Genomic DNA, 22,037 nt, shown 5'->3' with positions numbered 1-22,037 from the left:
ACAAGAGGAAGAACTGCACGAGGCCTCGGCAGTAGAGGAGACCCTTGCCATCCCAGACTCCAAATCAGAATCAGAAGTTCAGTTCGTCCCTCAGATCCAAGGTCTTCCTTCAGGACAGCACGCAGTGAGTATCCATGCCCCAGTCCTGCCTACTAAAAGACATTCGGGCCATATGAGTGAAAGCTTTTTCCCATAGACACAGAATGGGTAAAATCCTTTCGTACATCTGGCCCTTGGTTCCCACCAAAATTACGGCTCCCGGACCACCACTCCCGATAGGCCATGGTAGGCACCGAACATCTGCTAAGGATGCCCGCCCCGGGCCGAGCACCGAAAGCCAAGCCGAAACCAACATCTGCCATACCGAGCTAACTAGTCTCTGTGCTGAGCTGACCATCTACCTCATCGGCTCTGAACACCCTGGCTCCGACCACCTCGGCTCTGAAACAGAAATCAAGTTTCGCACTGAAAGCTTCCATTTCGGCACCGGATCCGATCCTAGAGACTAAGATCAAAAGACTCAATCTGATACAAAACAGGATCCACATTCAGACTTCTACCAGTCTGATCTTGGCAAAAGCAGTGCAGGCAGCACCTATCCATCTAAGGATGGCTTTCTTTTGGGAAGCCCATTGATTGTCCTGCACTTCCAAAGAAGAAGACGGGCATTGCTATCAGTCCTAATCCCTCTTTGCCTGCTTCTTCTCCACATTTACCTGCTTCTCCTCCACCTCCACCACCTCCTTTACCTCCCTCACCCCCACCACCTCATTCACCACATCACTCAGTTAGTGAGATAGCTGATGTTACTCCACAGTGCTCCCCACAATCTTAAATTGGGGATCAGGGAGTAGAAGATGATGCATGTCAGCAGCTCACAGATACATGGGACACTTACAACATTGACTCTAATGGGGATACTGACACAGACCTCTACCCAACTAAGCCTTCATCCCCGGATGAACCAACATCCTTCCTAGAACTCATTGCTCAGGGGGCTACATATCACCAGGTCACTTTACGCAAAGACCCAATTGAGGATGATTTTCTTTTCGACAGACTCTCAACTACCACTAGGGCATGTCAATATCTGCTCCTGTTGAAAGGGATGCTGCGCCACTCAGACAAGATTTTTAAAGGTCCTGTGCAGCCACAAGTTATTACACTGAGGGTGGATAAAAAGTACAAAGCTGCACCCTCAGAGCCACCTTACGTCCAGGGGTGAGCTGCCCCCAGGCTTACAGGTAGTATCTAAGGCCCACAAAGTAGCAAATTCGTAGATAACAGTGGATGCCCCTCCACCAGATAAAGAGTCTACATTCATTGATGCGGTGGGGAAAAGAATTGCAGCTCAAGCAGCCAACCATTGGCGAATTGGTAACAACCAAGGTACCAGAGGGCCCATTGGGACGAAATGGAGGAACTCCACCATCATCTCCCTGATGAGTATGAAAAAAGAGGTCATCAAATTGTTCAGGGGGGGAAGCTTATTTCAAATAACTCAATGCCCTAGACTCAGTGGGCATAGCTATTCGGTCCCCAGGTGGATCAAATGCCAGAGAAAATGAAAAAGGATACAGAGGTTGCCAAGTCCATGGGGGTGTTACAAACCCCTACACATTGTGGTTCCTTTAGATGTCCCACATATGAGCAGGGCAATAAAACCACACCCTCAAATGCCTCTACCTCCTCTTACAGGCAACAGCATCACACTTCACCTTTATGGGGATACTACAGAGGAAATAATTTCAAGGGTCATGGAAAGGGGGCGGCCCCACTAACAGTTCTGCCACCTCAAAACAGTGACTCTTTCCTTATTCCCCTCAATCATTTAGCACCTGTCGGGGGAAGACTTCAACACTTCTATTACAACTGGGAAAACATCACAACAGATCAGTGGGTGTTGGATATTACCCAACATAGTTATTGTCTGGAGCTCGTAAAAATGCCTCCAAACATACACCTTGAAGACCCACACTCTCCACAGAACATTTAGCCTTGCTCAAACAGGAGGTACAGGCTCTCTTGCTCAAAGGAACCGTAGAGCCTGTCCACTTCAACAGCAAAGCGCAGGAGTATATTCCCTATTTTTCCTCATTCCCAAAAAAGACTGTTTACTTCAGCTTATATTAGACCTCGGGCCATTAAATCGTTACTTACTTTCAGAGCAATTTCATATGGTAACTCAACAGGATGTGATTCCCCTAATACAAGACAACTTTATATCTGCACTATATTTAAAGGACGCCAACTTTCACATCCCAGTTCATCCAGATCATTGCAAGTACCTCAGGTTTGTGATCATGAGAACACATTACTATTTCAAAGTGCTCCCATTTGAGTCCCTACCACCCCCTGTGTATTCTCCAAATATCTAGCGATAGTTGCAGCACATCTGCGCAGACAAAGTATTCATGTCTTCCCTTGTCTGGGCGACTGGCTCATCAAAGCCAGTACAAGTCAGTTGTGTTTGCAACATTCTCAATCCTCTCTACAACTTATTCATCAACTCGGATTTACAATCCACATACAAAAGTCTCACCTTCAACCTTCACAGATTGAGCCATACTTAGAGGCTATTCTCAACACACAGCTGTGACTAGCCTACCTCAGTGCAGCCAGGATCCACAACATCACAACGCTGTTTCAATAGTTTCATCCCAACCTACACATAATGGTCAGAACAATTCGGAGGCTTTAGAGATAATGGCATTTTGTATTGCAATAGTGCCCCATGACAGACTACATATGCGACCGCTGGAAGAATGCTTGGCGAATCAATGGTCACAGTCACAGGGTCGGTTACAAGATCTCGTGTTGGTAGACAGCCGCACACATCACTCTCTGCAGTGGTGGAACACATAAAACGTATCCAAAGTGCAGCCATTTCTAGACTCTGTTCCCCAGATCATTCTCATAGCAGATGCATGACTCACAGGATGGGGAGCACACTTGCAGAATCTCATAGTTCAGGATCTCTGGGACACCAAACATCAGACCCTTCACATGAACTACCTGGAGCTTTGAGAAGTTCACCTAGCACAGAAAGCTTTTCTAGTGCACCTGAAAGGCAAAGTTGTCTTAGTCAGGAAAGACAATACAACAGCCGTATTCTATTTACAAAAATAAGGGTGGTACTTGCTCTCTACAGTTATCACGCCTACCACAGATGATTTGGCATTGGGAAATACATCACAACATTCACCTATTAGTGGCACACCTCCCAGGGACGGACAATGACTTTGCTGACCTCCTCAGCAGGATGTGGCAACAAGTCCACGAGTGGGAACTCCACCTTCGAGTCCTCCCATACTTCCATAGGTTGGGGTTTCCACAGATAGACCTGTTCACAACCGCAGGCAACGCAAAATACCCAGACTTCGCCTCCAGGCTCCCACACCCACTATCCAAGGACAATACTCTATGGATGAACTGGTCAGGGATATTTTCCTATGCTTTTCCACCTCTCCCTCTTCTTCCGTTAGTGACTCGGAAGCTCAGGCAAATGTCTCTCACCCTCATTCTAATAACTCCCACTTTGGCTCGACAACCATAGTTTACCACATTACTCAAACTTTCTGTAGTACCTCATGAGAAGCTTCCCCTCAACCTGGATCTTCTCACTCAGCACCATGGAGAAGTCAGGCACCCACATCCTTGCAATTTGGCGCCTGAGGTCATAGAGTTTGGCTACCTCAATCTTCCATCAGAATGTATGACCATGATCAAAGAAGCCTGTAAACCCACAACCAGAGTGTGTTGCCCTGCCAAGTGGAAAAGATGTGTTTTCTCCTGCCAAAGTAAACATATTGACCTGCTTCATGCAACTGTTTAAAATAACTTAATTTAAACGCCTCTGGTCTAGAGTACACTTCGAAAACCTGCATCTGGCTGCAGTTGGCGCCTACTTGCAAAACAGACAGCATTTATCACTTTTCAAAGTACCAGTTATTATAGCATTAATGGAAGGACTTAATAGATAAATTCAACAGCGGGGTCCCCCCTGCACCTGCTTGGAATATCAACATTGTACTTACCAGACTTATGGGCCCACTATTTGAACCATAGCATAACTGCCCTCTCCAGTTTCTATCTTGGAAGGTTGCTTTTTTACTAGCCATCACTTCACTCAGACGTGTCGGGTAGCTCCTGGCATTAACCGGCTACACAAAGACAGTGTAGTCCTTCAAACTAATCCAAAATTCCTAAACCAGTTAGTTGAATTACCAGTTTTCTTTTTGCAACCCGATTTAGTTGCAGAAAGAACCCTTCATACATTAAATGTAAAAAGAGCTTTAATGTACTACATTGAAAGAACTAAAGAGTTTTGTAAAATCAAGCAACTTTTTGCCGCTTTACCACCCCCTCCCACAGGGAAACTCATATCTAAATCAGGCATTTCAATATGAATAGTTAAATGCATTCAAACATGTTATGCCAGAGCTAAAATAACTTTGCCCACACCACCTAGAGCCACTCTACTTGTAAAATAGGAGCATCTATGGCTTTCTTGGGTAATATACCAGTAGCAGAAATGTGTAAAGCAGCTACCTGGTCAACTCCACACACTTTCACTAAACATTACTGTGTGGGTGTATCAGCAAGCCAACAAGCAATTGTAGGACAGGCAGTGCTACGTACAGTTTTTCAAACAACTTCAACACCAACTTGTTAGCCACCGCTTTCTGAAGGACACTGCTTTATAGTCTGTGCAGAGCATGTGGTTCTACAGCCAGACATGCCATTGAATGGATTATGTTACTTACCCTGTAAGTATCTGTAAAGAAATGGCTTCCTGTTGCAGTTACCCCCCACTTTTTGCTTGATACTGATGCTGACTTGACAGAGAAGTGTGCTGGGACCCTGCTAACCAGGCCCCAGCACCAGTGTTCTTTTACCTAAAATGTACCATTGTTTCCACCATTGGCACAACCCTGGCACCTAGGTAAGTCCCTTGTAACTGGTACCCCTGGTACCAAGGGCCCTGATGCCAGGGAAGGTCTCTAAGGGCTGCAGCATGTCTTATGCCACCCTAGGGACCCCTCACTCAGCACAGACACACTGCTTGCCAGCTTGTGTGTGCTGGTGGGGAGAAAATGACTAAGTCGACATGGCACTCCCCTCAGGGTGCCATGCCAACCTCCCACTGCCTGTGGCATAGGTAAGTCACCCCTCTAGTAGGCCTTACAGCCCTAAAGCAGGGTGCACTATACCACAGGTGAGGGCATATGTGCATGAGCACTATGCCCCTACAGTGTCTAAGCAAAACCTTAGACATTGTAAGTGCAGGGTAGCCATAAGAGTATATGGGCTGGGAGTCTGTCAAAAACGAACTCCACAGCTCCATAATGGTTACACTGAATACTGGGTAGTTTAGTATCAAACTTCTCAGAATAATAAACCCACACTGATTCCAGTGTTGGATTTATAAAAAAATGCACACAGAGGGCATCTTGGAGATACCCCCTGTATTTTACCCAATTGTTCAGTGCAGGACTGACTGGTCTGTGCCAGCCTGCTGCTGAGAGACGAGTTTCTGACCTCATGCGTTGAGAGCCTTTGTGCTCTCTGAGGACAGAAACAAAGCCTGCTCTGGGTGGAGGTGCTTCACACCTCCCCCTGCAGGAACTGTAACACCTAGCAGTGAGCTTCAAAGGCTCAAGCTTCGTGTTACAATGCCCCAGGGCACTCCAGCTAGTGGAGATGCCCGCCCCCTGGACCCAGCCCCCACTTTTGGCGGCAAGTCCAGGAGAGATAATGAGAAAAACAAGGAGGAGTCACTGGCCAGTCAGGACAGCCCCTAAGGTGTCCTGAGCTGAGGTGACTCTGACTTTTAGAAATCCTCCATCTTGCAGATGGAGGATTCCCCCAATAGGATTAGGGACGTGCCCCCCCCCCCTTGGGAGGAGGCACAAAGAGGGTGTACCCACCCTCAGGGCTAGTAGCCATTGGCTACTAACCCCCCAGACCTAAACACGCCCATAAATTTAGTATTTAAGGGCTCCCCTGAACCTAAGAATTTAGATTCCTGAAACTACAAGAAGAAGAGGACTGCTGAGCTGAAAAACCCCTGCAGAGGAAGAACAGAAGACACCAACTGCTTTGGCCCCAGACTTACCGGCCTGTCTCCTGCCTTCCAAAGAAACCTGCTCCAGCGACGCTTTCCAAGGGACCAGCGACCTCTGAATCCTCTGAGGACTGCCCTGCTTCAAGAAAGACAAGAAACTCCCGAGGACAGCGGCACTGCTCCAAAAGAACTGCAACTTTGTTTCAAGGAGCAGATTTAAAGACCCCTGCAACTCCCCGCAAGAAGCGTGAGACTTGCAACACTGCACCCGGCGACCCCGACTCGACTGGTGGAGAACCAACACCTCAGGGAGGACCCTCCGGCGACTCCAAGACTGTGAGTAACCAAAGTTGTCCCCCCTGAGCCCCCACAGCGACGCCTGCAGAGGGAATCCCGAGGCTCCCCCTGACCGCGACTGCCTGAACTCCATTTCCCGACGGCTGGAAAAGACCCTGCACCCGCAGCCCCCAGCACCTGAAGGAACGGAACTCCTGTGCAGGAGTGACCCCCAGGAGGCCCTCTCCCTTGCCCAGGTGGTGGCTACCCCGAGGAGCCCCCCCCTTGCCTGCCTGCAACGCTGAGGAGATCCCTTGATCTCCCATAGGAAACTATTGGAAACCCGACGCGTGTTCCCACACTGCACCCAGCCGCCCCCGCGCTGCTGAGGGTGTACTTTTTGTGTGGACTTGTGTCCCCCCCCCGGTGCCCTACAAAACCCCCCTGGTCTGCCCTCCGAAGACGCGGGTACTTACCTGCTGGCAGACTGGAACCGGGGCACCCCCTTCTCTCCATTATAGCCTATTTGTTTTGGGCACCTCTTTGACCTCTGCACCTAACCGGCCCTGAGCTGCTGGTGTGGTGACTTTGGGGTTGCTCTGAACCCCCAACGGTGGGCTACCTTGGACCAAGAACTGAAACCTGTAAGTGACTTACTTACCTGTTAAAACTAACATTACTTTACCTCCCCCAGGAACTGTGAAAATTGCATTGTGTCCACTTTTAAAACAGCTTATTGTGTTTTATGTAAAAAGTATACATGCTAATGTAATGATTCAAAGTTCCTAAAGTACTTACCTGCAATACCTTTCAAATGAGATATTACATGTAGAATTTGAACCTGTGGTTCTTTAAATAAACTAAGAAAATATATTTTTCTATAACAAAACCTATTGGCTGGATTTGTCTCTGAGTGTGTGTTCCTCATTTATTGCCTGTGTGTATGTACAACAAATGCTTAACACTACTCCTTTGATAAGCCTACTGCTCGACCACACTACCACAAAATAGAGCATTAGTATTATCTCTTTTTGCCACTATCTTACCTCTAAGGGGAACCCTTGGACTCTGTGCATGCTATTCCTTACTTTGAAATAGCACATACAGAGCCAACTTCCTACAGTATCTGTTCATGCCATGTAGTTCTGTAGATTTACATGCAGCGGCCCTCCTCCCCAGACACCTGTGGCAGTTGCAGCACCTTTCTTAAAATCTCATATGCATGGACATCTCTTTGCTAACACTTACACTCCATTCTTACTCAACTGCGGGAAAACTATTTAACAATGGAGTTGATGCCCATGCTCAATATCGCTGAGAGAAGGAGTCACTTTACCTCGTGACTCGAGAGACTTCTTTGAAGAAAAACAACTTGCACAGATCCAAACCTAACACTAGATGGTAGGAGTAAGCAGAGCATGTGAATCTACAGCACTGCATGCTACGAACAGATGCTTATAGGGTAACAGTTCGTATATATGTAATCCATATATATATAAATATATATTTGTGTGTGTGTATATATAAATGTATGTGTATATATATTTATATATATATATATATATATATGTGTGTGTATATATATGTGGGTGTGTGTATATATATATATAAATGTGTGTGTATATATATATATGTGGGTGTGTGTGTGTATATATATATATAAATGTGTATATATAGAATAATAATGTATGTGTATATGTATGATTATGTGTGTGTATATATGTATGAGTTTATATATGAATGTGTGGGTATATGTGTGTGTGTGTGTGTAAGTATGTACATTACCTAGTGGCTATTGCCACTAGGTAGTTATAGGTAGGACCTAGATTCAATAGCAAATGCGGTTGCATTTTTTGACTTGCTTATCTCTTTGGCGCATGTTGATGAATCTTCACAAAAGTTTTCAAAAGAATACGACACTCACTTCAGCTGCTGTCTGGAAAGTTTCAGAGTGATCTGTCAAGCAGGGGCTTAGAAAAAGGGAGAAGGGGGCAAAACGCGTTTTCCCTATGCATTTTTCCATAGGAATTCTGAACATGACTACAGCCTGAACCGCTGGACTGAATTACACCATATTTGTCACAAAGGTAGTTCTTGTTCCTGATAGAGCCCTTTTTGTTATTTGGTGTTAATCCAGTCAGTATATATATATATATATATATATATATATATATATATATATATATATATATATATATATATATATATATATATACTTTATTCGACCATAGGTCATAAAAGTTACACATTAAATTGTACAAAGAAGGTGCGTGTTAGAATAATACAAATATTTAAAAGCTCTTAAAACAATATGAGGTGGTTTCAGATTCAAATTTCCCAGGTGATACCATCATCAAGATAAATGCAAACTATCCGACCCAAGATTTAAAGTGCTAGGTTGATGTTACATAGTGATAAAGTTTCTTGATAATTTAAATAGCATACTTTGACAAAAAGAGCCTACTACCGGCACAATCATATAGGCATATTTAGGCACTGTCAAGTCATTAAAGACACAAGCACAGTGTGATAAAAAGCTTATATAATAACTTAAAATGGATATCGGATTCATGTTAAAATGGCACGAATACCAGACAGGTGCATAAAAATAACTCTTTGCGGCTAACACTAGTGATAAAATAGCAGAAACACAGGATGATTACCCACATATTGTCTGAGAAAAATCTATTCCAAGCCCTGTCCAAACCACATGGTCAATAATTCATCATCATCATCATCATCATCAACTTTGTTCAATCAATAACCATAAAAGCACATAAAACAAGATAATAAATAATTCTTAAGTAAATAAATAAATGCACATCTATAAATTGGTGTAGAAACATTAAAACAATAACTTGAATTGCACATATGACTCTAAAACTTATCTATAAAAGAGATGAGACCTTAAATTACTTTTTGGAGATGGCATCGTATGCGCCAAGCTGTTGCTAAATACTTGCTTACTGAAAGAATTACGTCGGCTGAATTATGGCTTTTTAGAACCCGTAGAGCCAAGGAGCAGTTCTTGAATCCCATGTCCCTGTAAATATTGCGGATCCATTTTAATCGCGGAATCGCATAGGCTGGGCAGAAGAACATGAAGTGCTCAATGGTTTCGAAAGTACTGCCACAGGCAGGGCATATATTGGGAAGATTAATCGACCCCCACCTATGGATCAATGACATCAGGGGCAGAGAGCCAAAACGAAACCTTGCATATAAGCTCTTGCCCTGCAAATCCGGTATTACATCCAAATAGGATTCAAACTTTGGGGACCATTTAATATCAATGAAGGAATTAGTTAAGCGACCATGGGATTTGTGGGTTATGTAGTTGTCCTTAACATAAGACCAATAGGTTAACTTTAAAACGTTTTTATGCTGTCTCTCTAATTTATGGGGATTTTCCCAATAATCACCCAGACCCAATAGCCGAAGCCAATGGGCCACATGGCGAATCCAGGGAAGAGTATGAGCGTTTTGGCATTTCAATAGATCGAGTAATGCGGTCTTATATATATCTAGTTCGGGGGTTATCCATAACCTGATCCAATAAAGGAGGGGTCTTAGAGTAGCTAGATCTGCTACTCGGCTTAACCCCAGGTCTAGAAATAATGGAAGCAAGGGTGTGGTGCGTGGACATGCAGTTAAAGCCCTTGCAAAGTTGTTTTCCCCCACACTGATCTTGTTACAGTTAGCGTAACCCCATACCTCCGCTCCGTACAGGGCTGCACTTTGAGCCTTAGCTGTATACATTTTTATTGCTGGGGAAACAACTTTTATTTGGTGTTAATCCAGTCAGTAGTTTTTGAGATACTAACGAATATTCAGATTTGTATACATAGGGACGCAAAGGCTCCGAGAACCCTCCTGATCTCGTGCTGCAATCTCATTGACTGCCAACACTTCAAACAGGAAGTGTTGTCAGCCATTTTGGGACTCTGCTTCATCTGAGTCCCAGAGAAAAAGATAAAAAATACGAAAAGGGGCCAAGGTAGGGACATCCTGTGCCCTTAGCTCTTCTGCTTTGGTCCCAGAGAGACCCCATCCCAGGGTAAAAAGCAAGTTTAAAAAAAAATGTTGCCACATATTCGCAACTGGGTCACGAATCCACAGCAAAAATTAAAAGAAAAACGTGCCTGAGCTCCCTCCCTCGTTTTACTAAAGTCCTAGTACGGGCCAGGCCCTGGGGGCATATAAAGAATAAAGCAGGGGGGCGCCCCTCCTGGGCTTATTTATGTCCGGGCACTGCCACCTCCCCGGGGCTTATATTCAATTATATGTGGGAGCGCGCAGCTCCCCGCAGCCAGTGCTTAATTTGTGCTAGTTGTTTCTGGTGCTCGGGACCGGCACTTAATTAGCAACGCCGGCACTTATGACAGTTGTCACATGGTAGTAACTACAGTTTTTATGATTTGATATACAGTAAAAATGACTAATACATGCTGCTCAAACCATTGTTATAGCTTTGTGTGGCCGGAAATAGTTTGAATGATTACACTTTTAGGAATGTGATGGTTAGTACTTGTGTTAGTACTGTCATTGGCAGTGTGGGCATGGGCAATGGGTGGTGCAAACTGCAGTAGCTTCCTGAGAACAGCCCTGGCACGTTTTTTTTTTTTTTTTTCTTCTTCTTCTACAAATTAAGCACTGCCCGCAGCCCCAGGGACCGCCACCTTGCAGCAGCTAAACTAACAGTGCAGGGGGGCTGCTACATCCCCGAGGCAAATGATCAAATTAACACATGGGCCCCCCGCAGTCTTGGGGACTGCCACTTCTCCGGGGCAAAGGTTTAAATAAACGGGGAGACGGCTTAAGGCTCCCCCTGAAGTCCCATTGCACACTGGGTGCCCTGGGCCTGTGGGATGGATTCCCTGGGGCAGAAATCAGCCACAGCCCCCATCCTCCATTTATTGACGGACGGGCACGGGGGAGGGGAGGGTGCACTCAAGGAATTGTAGTGGGCCCTGGGGGATGGGTTCCCCAGGGCTGAAATCGGCTGGGGGAGGAGGGGGGTGCACGGCCCCTCCCCCCCCAAAACACACTGGACATTTACCCAGCAAGGTAGCACTTACTAACTAACCAGTAGGGACATTTTGTGCAACCTGTGGACTCTTGTTGGATAAACGAGCAGATGAGCTTTCGTTCTGGCCATGATGCTCATTTTACAGAAATTAAACCTCAACAGTAAGCATTTACAAATATAAACGTAGGAGGTGCCCAGTTGAAGCTCCACTTCTTGAAAGGACAAATGATCCTAAACTCCTGGGCTTGGCGAAGGCAAAGCAAGTGCGTTTACTCTGCGATTCCATATTGAAAAACAATCTAAAATCCTTTGTGGAGGTGAATGCATCTTTCACCCACTCTCACACCCAGGCAGACACTCTCACAGCCACTCCTATACCCAGAGACACCCTCTTCTCACACCCAGAAAAACAGGGCCAAAGTCCGTGCGCAGCGTGTTGTTGGGTGGTTTGGGTGGTTGGGTGCAGGATCTGGCTGCACCCACCTAGTACATGACCGAATGCTGCTGGGGTCAACCACCCCCTCACACAGCCAAAGACTGTGTGCGCAGTGGTTGGATTAACGAACAGTAATGAAAATTACTTTGTTAATTAAAAACAGAGAAATTCACTGAAAAAAACAAAGGTTACATGGACGTTATACTTAGGAAATACAATAAAAAAGACATCAGAAATTCACTTACAAAAAACAAAGGTTACATAGACGTTATAGTTAGGTTCTGAATTTACTCGCACAAAATTAGAGAAATTCAGCAGTTATAGTTAGTTTCTTCAAGTAACTATAGCTTGCGTCGCACTTCTAACAACTTTTATAACATTAATAAAAATATCGATGAAACGTTAGAAGTTAATTTATTGAAGAAAAACCTGTGCATGGTGGGGACTGCAAGTTATACCTATTTGAAATAACTCCAACTATAACTCCTGAATTTCTCCGGTTTTGTGCACATAAATTCAAAACCTAACTATAACGTCCCTGTAACCTTTGTTTTTTTACAAAGCAGCAATTTGTCAGAAGACATAGCCTCATCTTTGACCTCTGTCTTTGAAGCAAATTAAATGTGACAGGATACATATAGAATTTAAAGGCATCTTTATTTATAGCTTGGACTTTCGCGATCCACTAAAAATCAGAGTGGTCATGACCCACAGTGTGGGAGACACTGGCCTAGGGTAATTCAGCCAGTGCAGTGGAATGCCGTGATTTTGGCACTGTCCTGGATAACAGTGACAGTGCAGTGACAGGTCATGATTGTAGCACTATCCGGTTTATGCAACCAAAGGACACATGTCACAAAAATGTCTGGAGAACAAATGAGCTTCTGTGTTGGCAAAGCATTATGATGTTCAGGGCATGCTTGGGCTAATGCATTGGCATGTCATAATGCTGACACATTCTGGTAGCACACATTAGTACAGAAATAGATCTTGGCAGAGATACTGCCGGGGCCATGGTTACTTGTTCAGGAACATGTAATGCTATTTGTGGATAGCTCCAGGAACAAATTGTGATGCATGTGGGGTGTTTGTTAGCTAGTTTATGCATTTTTCAATTAATATGGCCTGCACTGCAAAGTGTTGAGATCCCTGAAGCAGTTAACAGTAGGGTTTCCTTCAGCTCCACTACTTGCCCAGCCCCGATCTTTGATCGAGATTCAGGAAGTGTTTTTTTTGTCAGACACAAATGAAAAGACAAATACCCCTGAACTTAACTTGCACATGTTAATATGTTTTTACTTGTAAAATGTATTATTCATTTTCAAGTGTCATGTTTTGAAGGTGTTTAATGTCATGTTGGTTTCATTTGTTGGTATGTGGTGGTGTAGAAAACTGTCTTCTTAATTACATCTCTTGAATTTGTTACTTCCGGCAGGCTGTTCCCTCTGCGGGAGGCTGGAATGAACTGGAATGCAACACCGCTCTCAAAAAAGGAACTGGAGGTATATTCTCATCACTTCTCCAGTTGGGTGAAGCAACTGTGTAATCCATGCCAGACATAAGGGTTCTGAAGAAAGCAGTGTCCTGCTGCACAGATGTACTTATGGTCCAGCAGCATGCACGGGTTGACTTGTAGTCCTCTCTGAGGGGAGGTGTTCTGTAGCAGGATGTAACATGCTTTTGCATCTGTGTGTGTGCGTGGCTTAACTTGTAGTCCTGCCGAAGGGATGTTCTGCGCTAGGGCGTGCAATGTCTTTTTTTAGGCCTGGCCTAGTTCATGTTTTAGCATGTTGTTATGCCCTGTACGTAAGATTAACTTGTAATCCTGTCGTACTGCGTGGCTTAACATCTAGTCCTGTCCATTGAACGTTATGGTAGGTTTTGCCTAAGACATTAGAGTGAGCTTAGAGGTCACCCACAGCTTACAATTAGTTGGCTTCATTGTCCCACATTTGCCTGCTTTCTGTTTGTTTGCTTCTGGAGACTTCCTCCTCTTCGTGTGTTTTCCATCCCATGCATCCTAGACGAATTACTGTGTCCTCCCCTCTTTCTTGTCAGACGTTTCTTTTTTTTCTTTTTGTTTAAGCACTCAACAGCAGTTTCCAGCACTTCTCCCCCCTTTGTGCTCTGCTACCAGTGTCTTCGGCCAACCCGCCCTCCATTGTCTGTGTGCCTACCACTACTGCAGCACTCCCAAATATCCATTGTCTGTGTGCTTCCCCAGCCCTTTATCCCCACATTCCTTTCCCCATGTGCTTGCCCCACCCACCATCCATTGTTATCTCCTTGCTTCAACCCCTGCTACTCACTCCCGTTTGTCTGTAACGTTCCCTCCAGCCCACCCTTTGTTGTCTGCATGATTGCAAGCAGCCCCTCTTGTCCACCTTTTCCCATGTGATTACCCCCTCCCCACAGTCCACCCGCCTTTGTCCTTGTGGCTGTGCCTGCCTCTCCCACCCACGCTCCATTGTCTGTATGTTTGCCCCCAGGCCCTCCTCCACACACTTGGTTGTCTGTGTGCTTTCCCCCTGCCATAAAAAAAAAACTATTTTGTACATGTGCTTGCCCCCACCCTCTTCTGCCCTCTCTCTGTTGTCCACCTGCTTACCCCAAGCCCCTCCCGCACACCCTTTGTTGTCCATGTGCTCACCCATCCTCTCTTGCCAATTCTGCCCCTTCCTCTCCCCCACCCCACACGTCCTTCTCTTCTGTCCTCCCTCCCCCTTGTTTCCTCAGGAGCACACAAATAAAAAAAATTAAAAATGCTATGATGTGAGCAGTGCTATTATGCTTTTGGGAAAAAAACATTGGTACTGGTTGTGCATCATAACGCTTTTATTTTTAATAATTTTAGATATGCTGCACAGCAGCTGCACTTCGGTACAGCATGGCTAACAAACATTGCCAAAGCCAGTAGCTCTCATAAGAGAGACCTGGTGTCTTTGCCAATGCTTGTTTTTTCTTGTAGTCTTTCTGAATGGGTATTCCTGCCTAAGGACATGGCATTACACTTATGACAGTCCAGGTGCATGACTTGAATTATAGTCCTGCCCAAGTGCACAACTTTACTTGTAGTACTGTGTCTGGGTGTGGCATTACTTTTAGGTCTGCCAAATATATGTCTGCTCTTGTAGTCCCTGTGTATGTTGTTTTATGCCTCCATTTGCAAGGCTTTACTTGTAGCCGTGCCACGGTCCATGACTGAGCTTGTTGTTCTGTGTATAGTGCATGATTGTATGTGTAGTCATGCCCCATTGTTTGGCTTTGCTAGTCAAGTCATGCAAATCTTTATTGCAGCATGTCTGCCGCATAAAAAATAAATACACTTACATATAATAAAATAACCACATTAAAAAAAAGAAAAAAACATAAAGAAGAGAAGAATAACAAAATAAAGAGGAAATGGACTCCAGCTATCAGTTAGCTGAACAATGCCATTTTCATGACTTTCACACATACATGATAAACGATATAGTCTCCGCACCCCCATCAGTAGCTGTAGGCAGCAAATGAGGCCTCACTACTTCCTAACTGTCACAGCGGTCTTTCTTACTTTCATAATCTGCTAAATATAACCCACTACTGAAAAGCGGACCCACAGATCATGGAGTCGCTGTAGAAGGAGTAATCCTGGTCTACACTGCCAGAATCTAAAAACATTTAACAAGGATAAAAACCAGTTCTCTCCTCGGCAGATAATAAAAGGTGCAGAAAAATATAATGTGCAAACTAGACTGGATTGCTAATCCGTCACAAGAGCACTGGCCTAAATCAGATAACGAATGACAGTCCGCAGGGTGGTCGACCAAAAGTGGACTATAATGAAAACAAAATCTGGTTAAGACAAAGCTGTGTTGCTGATTTTGGATTTAGAAAAGTTAAGATTGAAGACCTTCCTGCCAGAGAACTAGTTTGTAGAACTAGACTGTTGCTTTTGGCCTATCCCCTCTCGTCCTCAGTTCCTCGGTGTTGGCAATGAACATTTCTCTCAATCTTGCCTTCGAGCAACCCTCACAAGGGGCTGGAGAGCTGTACCGATCCAATACCCTGATGTCCTCCAATGCCGTTATCACATAAGCAAACCAAAATATGTTACCAACTGCGTCCAGCTTCAATCAATCCTCGATAATGAGTGTTTAATGGAGTAGACTCCCTCACCTAAATCGAATGCCGTAGTGCTAAAGGGGCTAGTTTGAATGTATCTGATATGTAGGGGATATCCAACTCATCAAGGGCCATGGAATTTGGGCAACTGCATGGGACTGCCAGGAACTTTTTAATGAAGATGTTATCTACTAATTGAATATGGTTTACATCCACCATGCCCTATAATGTCACTCCGTATGTAGCAGATGCCACAGTTTTGAAGGAGTAAATGGGTAAAATCACTTTTAGCGGTTTAGAACCAATTTTTTTTTTAAATAAATGTTCTGTAGTCCCATGATAGTTCTCTCTAACAGGGCAGATCTTTTCATCACCGTCTCCTTCCATGCGTACTTGCTGTTAAATAGCACCACTAGATAAGAAAGGAGGTGGTATTTTTCACTTTCATGTTATTCAAAAGCTGTACTACTTGCTTCTTGGGCCTCTTCCCACAAATCATTGTGAAAGTTGTGCTTTCATTTACTTGAAGGCCCAACTCCTGCATGAAAGTCACATAGTCTTCTATCAGGCCTTGCAGTGCCCTCCCAATTCTTGCCATCAAGACAGCATCATCTGCATACAAAAGAATAGGCAGGGGATGTGTTCCCAAGTATGGAGTGTCTTTAGAATTACAGATGAGTGCCACTTCAATCCTATTGATTTAAAGAGAGAATAGAAAAGGGACGAGAACACACCCATGCCTCACACCTTGCTGTATGTAAAATGCGTCCGTACACTCCCCATTTTTTCCAAAGCAAACACGCTTTGGCCTCTGAATAGAGCTGCCTTATAAACCTAATAATACCTGCCACAATACCCATATCAGTCCACACAGCCCAAAGTTTAGAGTGAGAAACTCACTTGAACCCTGCCAATAAAGCTATAAATGCTAAAAACAGAGAACCCCTTTTGCCACTGTATATTTGCCAATTAGCAGGCTCATGTTCCAGCATTGTTCTGTTGGTCCTATCCCCTTTTTAAAACCATACTAAGTATGTACTAGAACCTGATTTACAATAGCCCACTCCTCTAATCTCTGCAACAGCATTCTGACTAACTTTCACAGTTGCATTCAGGAGGGAAATTGTCCCCTTTCTTGAAGATTGGGATAGTGACAGATTTTTTCCATGAAGCCGGGAGCCAGCCTTTGCCACAACGCTGAAGACATTTGTAATCAAGGGGCCCCATAGATCTGGCAATCAATATAGAAATCTACAGGGACCCTGTCGGGACCAGGGGCCTTACCTCTGCAGCTTTCTTTCAAAGCTCCCTGAACGTCCCCTAATCGAAAGATTAGGGGAGTTGGCTCATATTGTAGCCTACCATCATCACCCATTACCTTTGACAACCCTTGTTTGGTGGAATATATAGCAGACAAATAGTTCACCCAATCAGAGTCCTGTATTTGAACACCTCCAGAAAGATGCCCAGTCCTTAGTGAGGCTTGCTGTGCGCAAAGTCTTCCATGCGTGATCCTCTATCTCATCTATTATCCTCCTGCAGGCCTTTTTATACCCCGCCCTTACTTCCCTAATATGATCTATATCCCTAGGCTCACCTTGCAGGGTCGCATGTAAATTAGAGAGTGACTTGGTGCACTCTGTATCAAACAGCCCTGCGTACGGGGGTTTATCAGTGCCGCCTGTCCTTGTCAATTATTGTTTTACACACTCTGTAATACCTGCCTAGGATGTACAATATCCTCAGTGTCAGCTTTCGCATCTAGGCAAGTGAGCACGTCCGCCTGCTTAGTTTAGAGCACCATATGCATCAAGTCAGCCCATATATCTTTTCCCACATGATGCTGAACCTGTTCTTTCTGGCTATGGTCGGCCTAAATTCCATCTTTGAATGCACCCTTACCCCTCCCTCCAGCTTTATCTTCCAACAGAGCTGGGCATGAACACTAAAACTAGTAAATACCACCACAAAGTCAAACACCCTTGCACCTAGGTAACCTGAGCAAAGGACATAATCCAACGTGGAGGTACAGTTTGCTCCCATAAAAGTTACAGCCACCCCCCCGAGGACTCTCCCACCTTATTCGTCAATGAAAGATTACATTTTACCAAAGTATTTAATGCACTACCATAGCCATCATGCTGGAAGTGATTTAGGGGGTCATTTTTATAGTCTGTTATACTGCATACTTCTTTAGAGACTTTAGGGCAAAAGTGAGCATTAGCATTCCACACCCAAAGGAGCTCCAGGTGCTGATAATGATCATTCATAATGCCATGTTCGATGGCATCTGTCGCTGTAGATACGCATGTTCTGCAATAGCTCGCCATCTGGTGTTGGGCCGGAGTGTTACAAGTTGTTTTTCTTTGAAGAAGTCTTTCGAGTCACGGGACCGAGTGACTCCTCCTTTTGTCTCCATTGCGCATGGGCGTCGACTCCATCTTCGATTGTTTTTTTTCCGCCATCGGGTTCGGACGTGTTCCTGTCGCTCCGAGTTTCGGAACGGAAAATTAGCTAATTTCGGAAGATTTTCGTCGGTATTGTTGCGTTCGGGATCGGCGTACTTAGATTCCACACCGCATCGAAGATCGAAGAGCTCCGGTGCCCTTCGGGGTAGTTTTTCGATCCTCCGTCGGGGCCTGGTCGGCCCGACCGCGTGCTGAAGAACGCCGATGGAACGGACCCCGTTTCGTTTCTGCCCCAAATGCCACAATAAATACCCCTACACAGACCAACACTTGGTCTGCAACCTGTGCCTGTCACCTGAGCACAGCGAAGACACCTGCGAGGCCTGTCGTGCGTTCCGGTCCCGAAAAACACTCCGAGACCGTCGAGCCAGAAGACTTCAAATGGCGTCCGCACCGACAGCCCAACGGGAGTTCGAGGAACAGGAAGAAGAAGGTACCTTCTCGATCCAAGACTCAGACTCCGAAGGATTCGACGATACACAAACCGTGAGTAAGACGTCGAAAAACACACAGAGAAACATTTACAAGGCCCAGGGGACGCCACTGCCACCAGGCCATGGCTCGACCCATAAATTCGGTGACCGACCGTCGGCACCGAAAAAGGCCAAAACAGTGCCGAGATCGTCCGACTCCGGTCGAGACACCGGCACGCAGCCTTCTCGGGACCGAGAAAGTGCTGGAGACAAGCCTCGACACCGAGATACCGGTGTGGACACGGCTCGACGCCGAGACAGCGGCACCGAAACAGATCGACGCCGAGAGGTTTCGGCCCCGAAAAGGAAAAAAGTCACCTCGGAGCCGAAAAAACACGCAGACAAAGTTTCAACGCCGAAACAAACTGCAAGCGACCCAGCTTCAGGCTCTTATACAGAAGAGCACTCGCTAACCTCCCAAATGCAAAAGCATAGGTTTGAGGAAGAGCTACAAGCAACTGATGTGGACCATACGCAAAAGCGTATCTTCATTCAGCAGGGGACAGGAAAAATAAGCACCCTTCCCCCCATTAGGAGAAAGAGAAGGTTGGAGTTCCAGACGGAACAAGCACCACAACCAAAAGTGGTTAAAAGAATTACACCACCACCCTCTCCTCCGCCCGTGATTAACGTTTCACCAGCACAAACTCCATCTCACTCCCCAGCTCACACCACCATGAGCCAGGGTGACCAAGATCAGGACGCATGGGACCTATACGACGCCCCAGTGTCAGATAACAGCCCGGAGGCCTACCCTACAAAGCCATCTCCACCAGAAGACAGCACCGCGTACTCTCAGGTGGTGGCTAGAGCAGCACAATTTCATAACGTAAGCCTCCACTCAGAACAGGTCGAGGATGATTTCTTGTTCAACACACTCTCCTCCACCCACAGCTCCTACCAAAGCCTGCCTATGCTCCCTGGTATGCTCCGGCACGCAAAAGACATATTTAAGGAGCCGGTCAAAAGTAGGGCAATCACACCACGGGTGGAAAAGAAGTATAAGCCGCCTCCTACGGACCCGGTTTTCATCACTACACAGCTGCCACCAGACTCTGTTGTTGTAGGAGCAGCTAGGAAAAGGGCCAACTCTCACACATCTGGAGATGCACCACCCCCAGATAAAGAAAGCCGCAAGTTCGATGCAGCTGGTAAAAGAGTCGCAGCACAAGCTGCAAACCAGTGGCGCATCGCGAACTCCCAGGCACTACTTGCGCGCTATGACAGAGCCCACTGGGACGAGATGCAACATCTCATTGAACATCTGCCCAAGGACTTCCAAAATAGGGCGAAACAAGTGGTTGAGGAGGGACAGACCATCTCCAACAACCAGATACGTTCCTCCATGGACGCTGCAGATACAGCTGCACGGACAATTAATACATCTGTAACTATCAGACGGCATGCATGGCTCCGAACGTCTGGATTTAAACCAGAGATTCAACAAGCAGTTCTCAATATGCCTTTTAATGAAAAAGAACTGTTCGGTCCAGAAGTGGACACAGCGATTGAGAAACTCAAAAAAGATACGGACACTGCCAAAGCCATGGGCGCACTCTACTCCCCGCAGAGCAGAGGGAATTACAGCACATTCCGTAAAACGCCCTTTCGAGGGGGGTTTCGGGGTCAAAGCACACAAGCCAGCACCTCACAAGCAACACCGTCCACTTACCAGGGACAGTATAGAGGAGGTTTTCGGGGACAATATAGAGGAGGGCAATTCCCTAGAAATAGAGGGAGATTTCAAAGCCCCAAAACCCCTACTACTAAACAATGACTCACATGTCACTCACCCCCTCCACACAACACCAGTGGGGGGAAGAATAGGTCATTATTACAAAGCATGGGAGGAAATCACTACAGACACTTGGGTTCTAGCAATTATCCAACATGGTTATTGCATAGAATTTCTACAATTCCCTCCAAACATACCACCAAAAGCACAAAATTTAACAACACACCATTCCAATCTCCTGGAGATAGAAGTGCAGGCACTATTGCAAAAGAATGCAATCGAATTAGTGCCAAACACACAAATAAACACAGGAGTTTACTCACTGTACTTTCTGATACCAAAGAAGGACAAAACGCTGAGACCAATCCTAGACCTCAGAGTAGTGAACACTTTCATCAAATCAGACCACTTCCACATGGTCACACTACAAGAAGTATTGCCATTGCTAAAACTACACGACTACATGGCAACTTTAGACCTCAAGGATGCTTATTTCCATATACCAATACACCCATCTCACAGGAAATACCTAAGGTTTGTATTCAAAGGAATACATTACCAATTCAAGGTACTGCCTTTCGGATTAACAACCGCACCAAGAGTCTTTACCAAATGTCTAGCGGTAGTCGCTGCACACATAAGAAGGCAGCAAATACATGTGTTCCCATATTTGGACGACTGGCTAATCAAGGCCCATTCGTTCATACAGTGCTCAAATCACACAAATCAGATCATACAAACCCTCTTCAAACTCGGGTTCACCGTCAATTTCACAAAATCCAAAATTCTGCCACGCAAGGTACAACAATACCTGGGAGCCATAATAGACACATCAAAGGGAGTAGCCACTCCAAGTCCACAAAGAATTCAAAATTTCAACACCATCATACAACGCATGTATCCAACACAAAAGATACAGGCAAAGATGGTATTACAACTCCTAGGCATGATGTCATCATGCATAGCCATTGTCCCAAACGCAAGACTGCACATGAGGCCCTTACAACAATGCCTAGCATCACAGTGGTCTCAAGCACAGGGTCACCTTCTAGATCTGGTGTTAATAGACCGCCAAACTTACCTCTCGCTTCTGTGGTGGAACAACATAAATTTAAACAAGGGGCGGCCTTTCCAAGACCCAGTGCCACAATACGTAATAACAACAGATGCTTCCATGACAGGGTGGGGAGCACACCTCGATCAACACAGCATACAAGGACAATGGAACGTACATCAAACAAAACTGCATATCAATCACCTAGAACTGCTAGCAGTTTTTCAAGCACTAAAAGCTTTCCAACCAATAATAGTTCACAAATACATTCTCGTCAAAACAGACAACATGACAACAATGTATTATCTAAACAAGCAGGGAGGGACGCACTCCACGCAGTTAAGCCTGCTAGCACAAAAAATTTGGCATTGGGCAATTCACAACCAAATTCGCCT

The 22,037-nt window shown here is 45.3% G+C and overlaps 1 protein-coding gene across 2 annotated transcripts in view; it reads left to right on the top strand.

Annotated features, from left to right (window-relative positions):
- OGFR (opioid growth factor receptor) overlaps positions 1-22,037 on the top strand; it is a 136,137-nt gene that overhangs the window by 58,331 nt on the left and 55,769 nt on the right. For both annotated transcript variants that reach the window (XM_069243182.1, XM_069243181.1), the window contains one exon: positions 13,244-13,310. In XM_069243182.1, the coding sequence (XP_069099283.1) occupies positions 13,244-13,310 (67 nt within the window). The remainder of the gene's footprint in view (positions 1-13,243; positions 13,311-22,037) is intronic.

The sequence above is a fragment of the Pleurodeles waltl genome, chromosome 7, assembly GCF_031143425.1.
Source record: "Pleurodeles waltl isolate 20211129_DDA chromosome 7, aPleWal1.hap1.20221129, whole genome shotgun sequence".
Classification (NCBI taxonomy): domain Eukaryota; kingdom Metazoa; phylum Chordata; class Amphibia; order Caudata; family Salamandridae; genus Pleurodeles; species Pleurodeles waltl.
The sequence above is the reverse complement of the archived record's forward strand: the minus strand, read 5'-3'. Positions and strand labels throughout refer to the sequence as shown.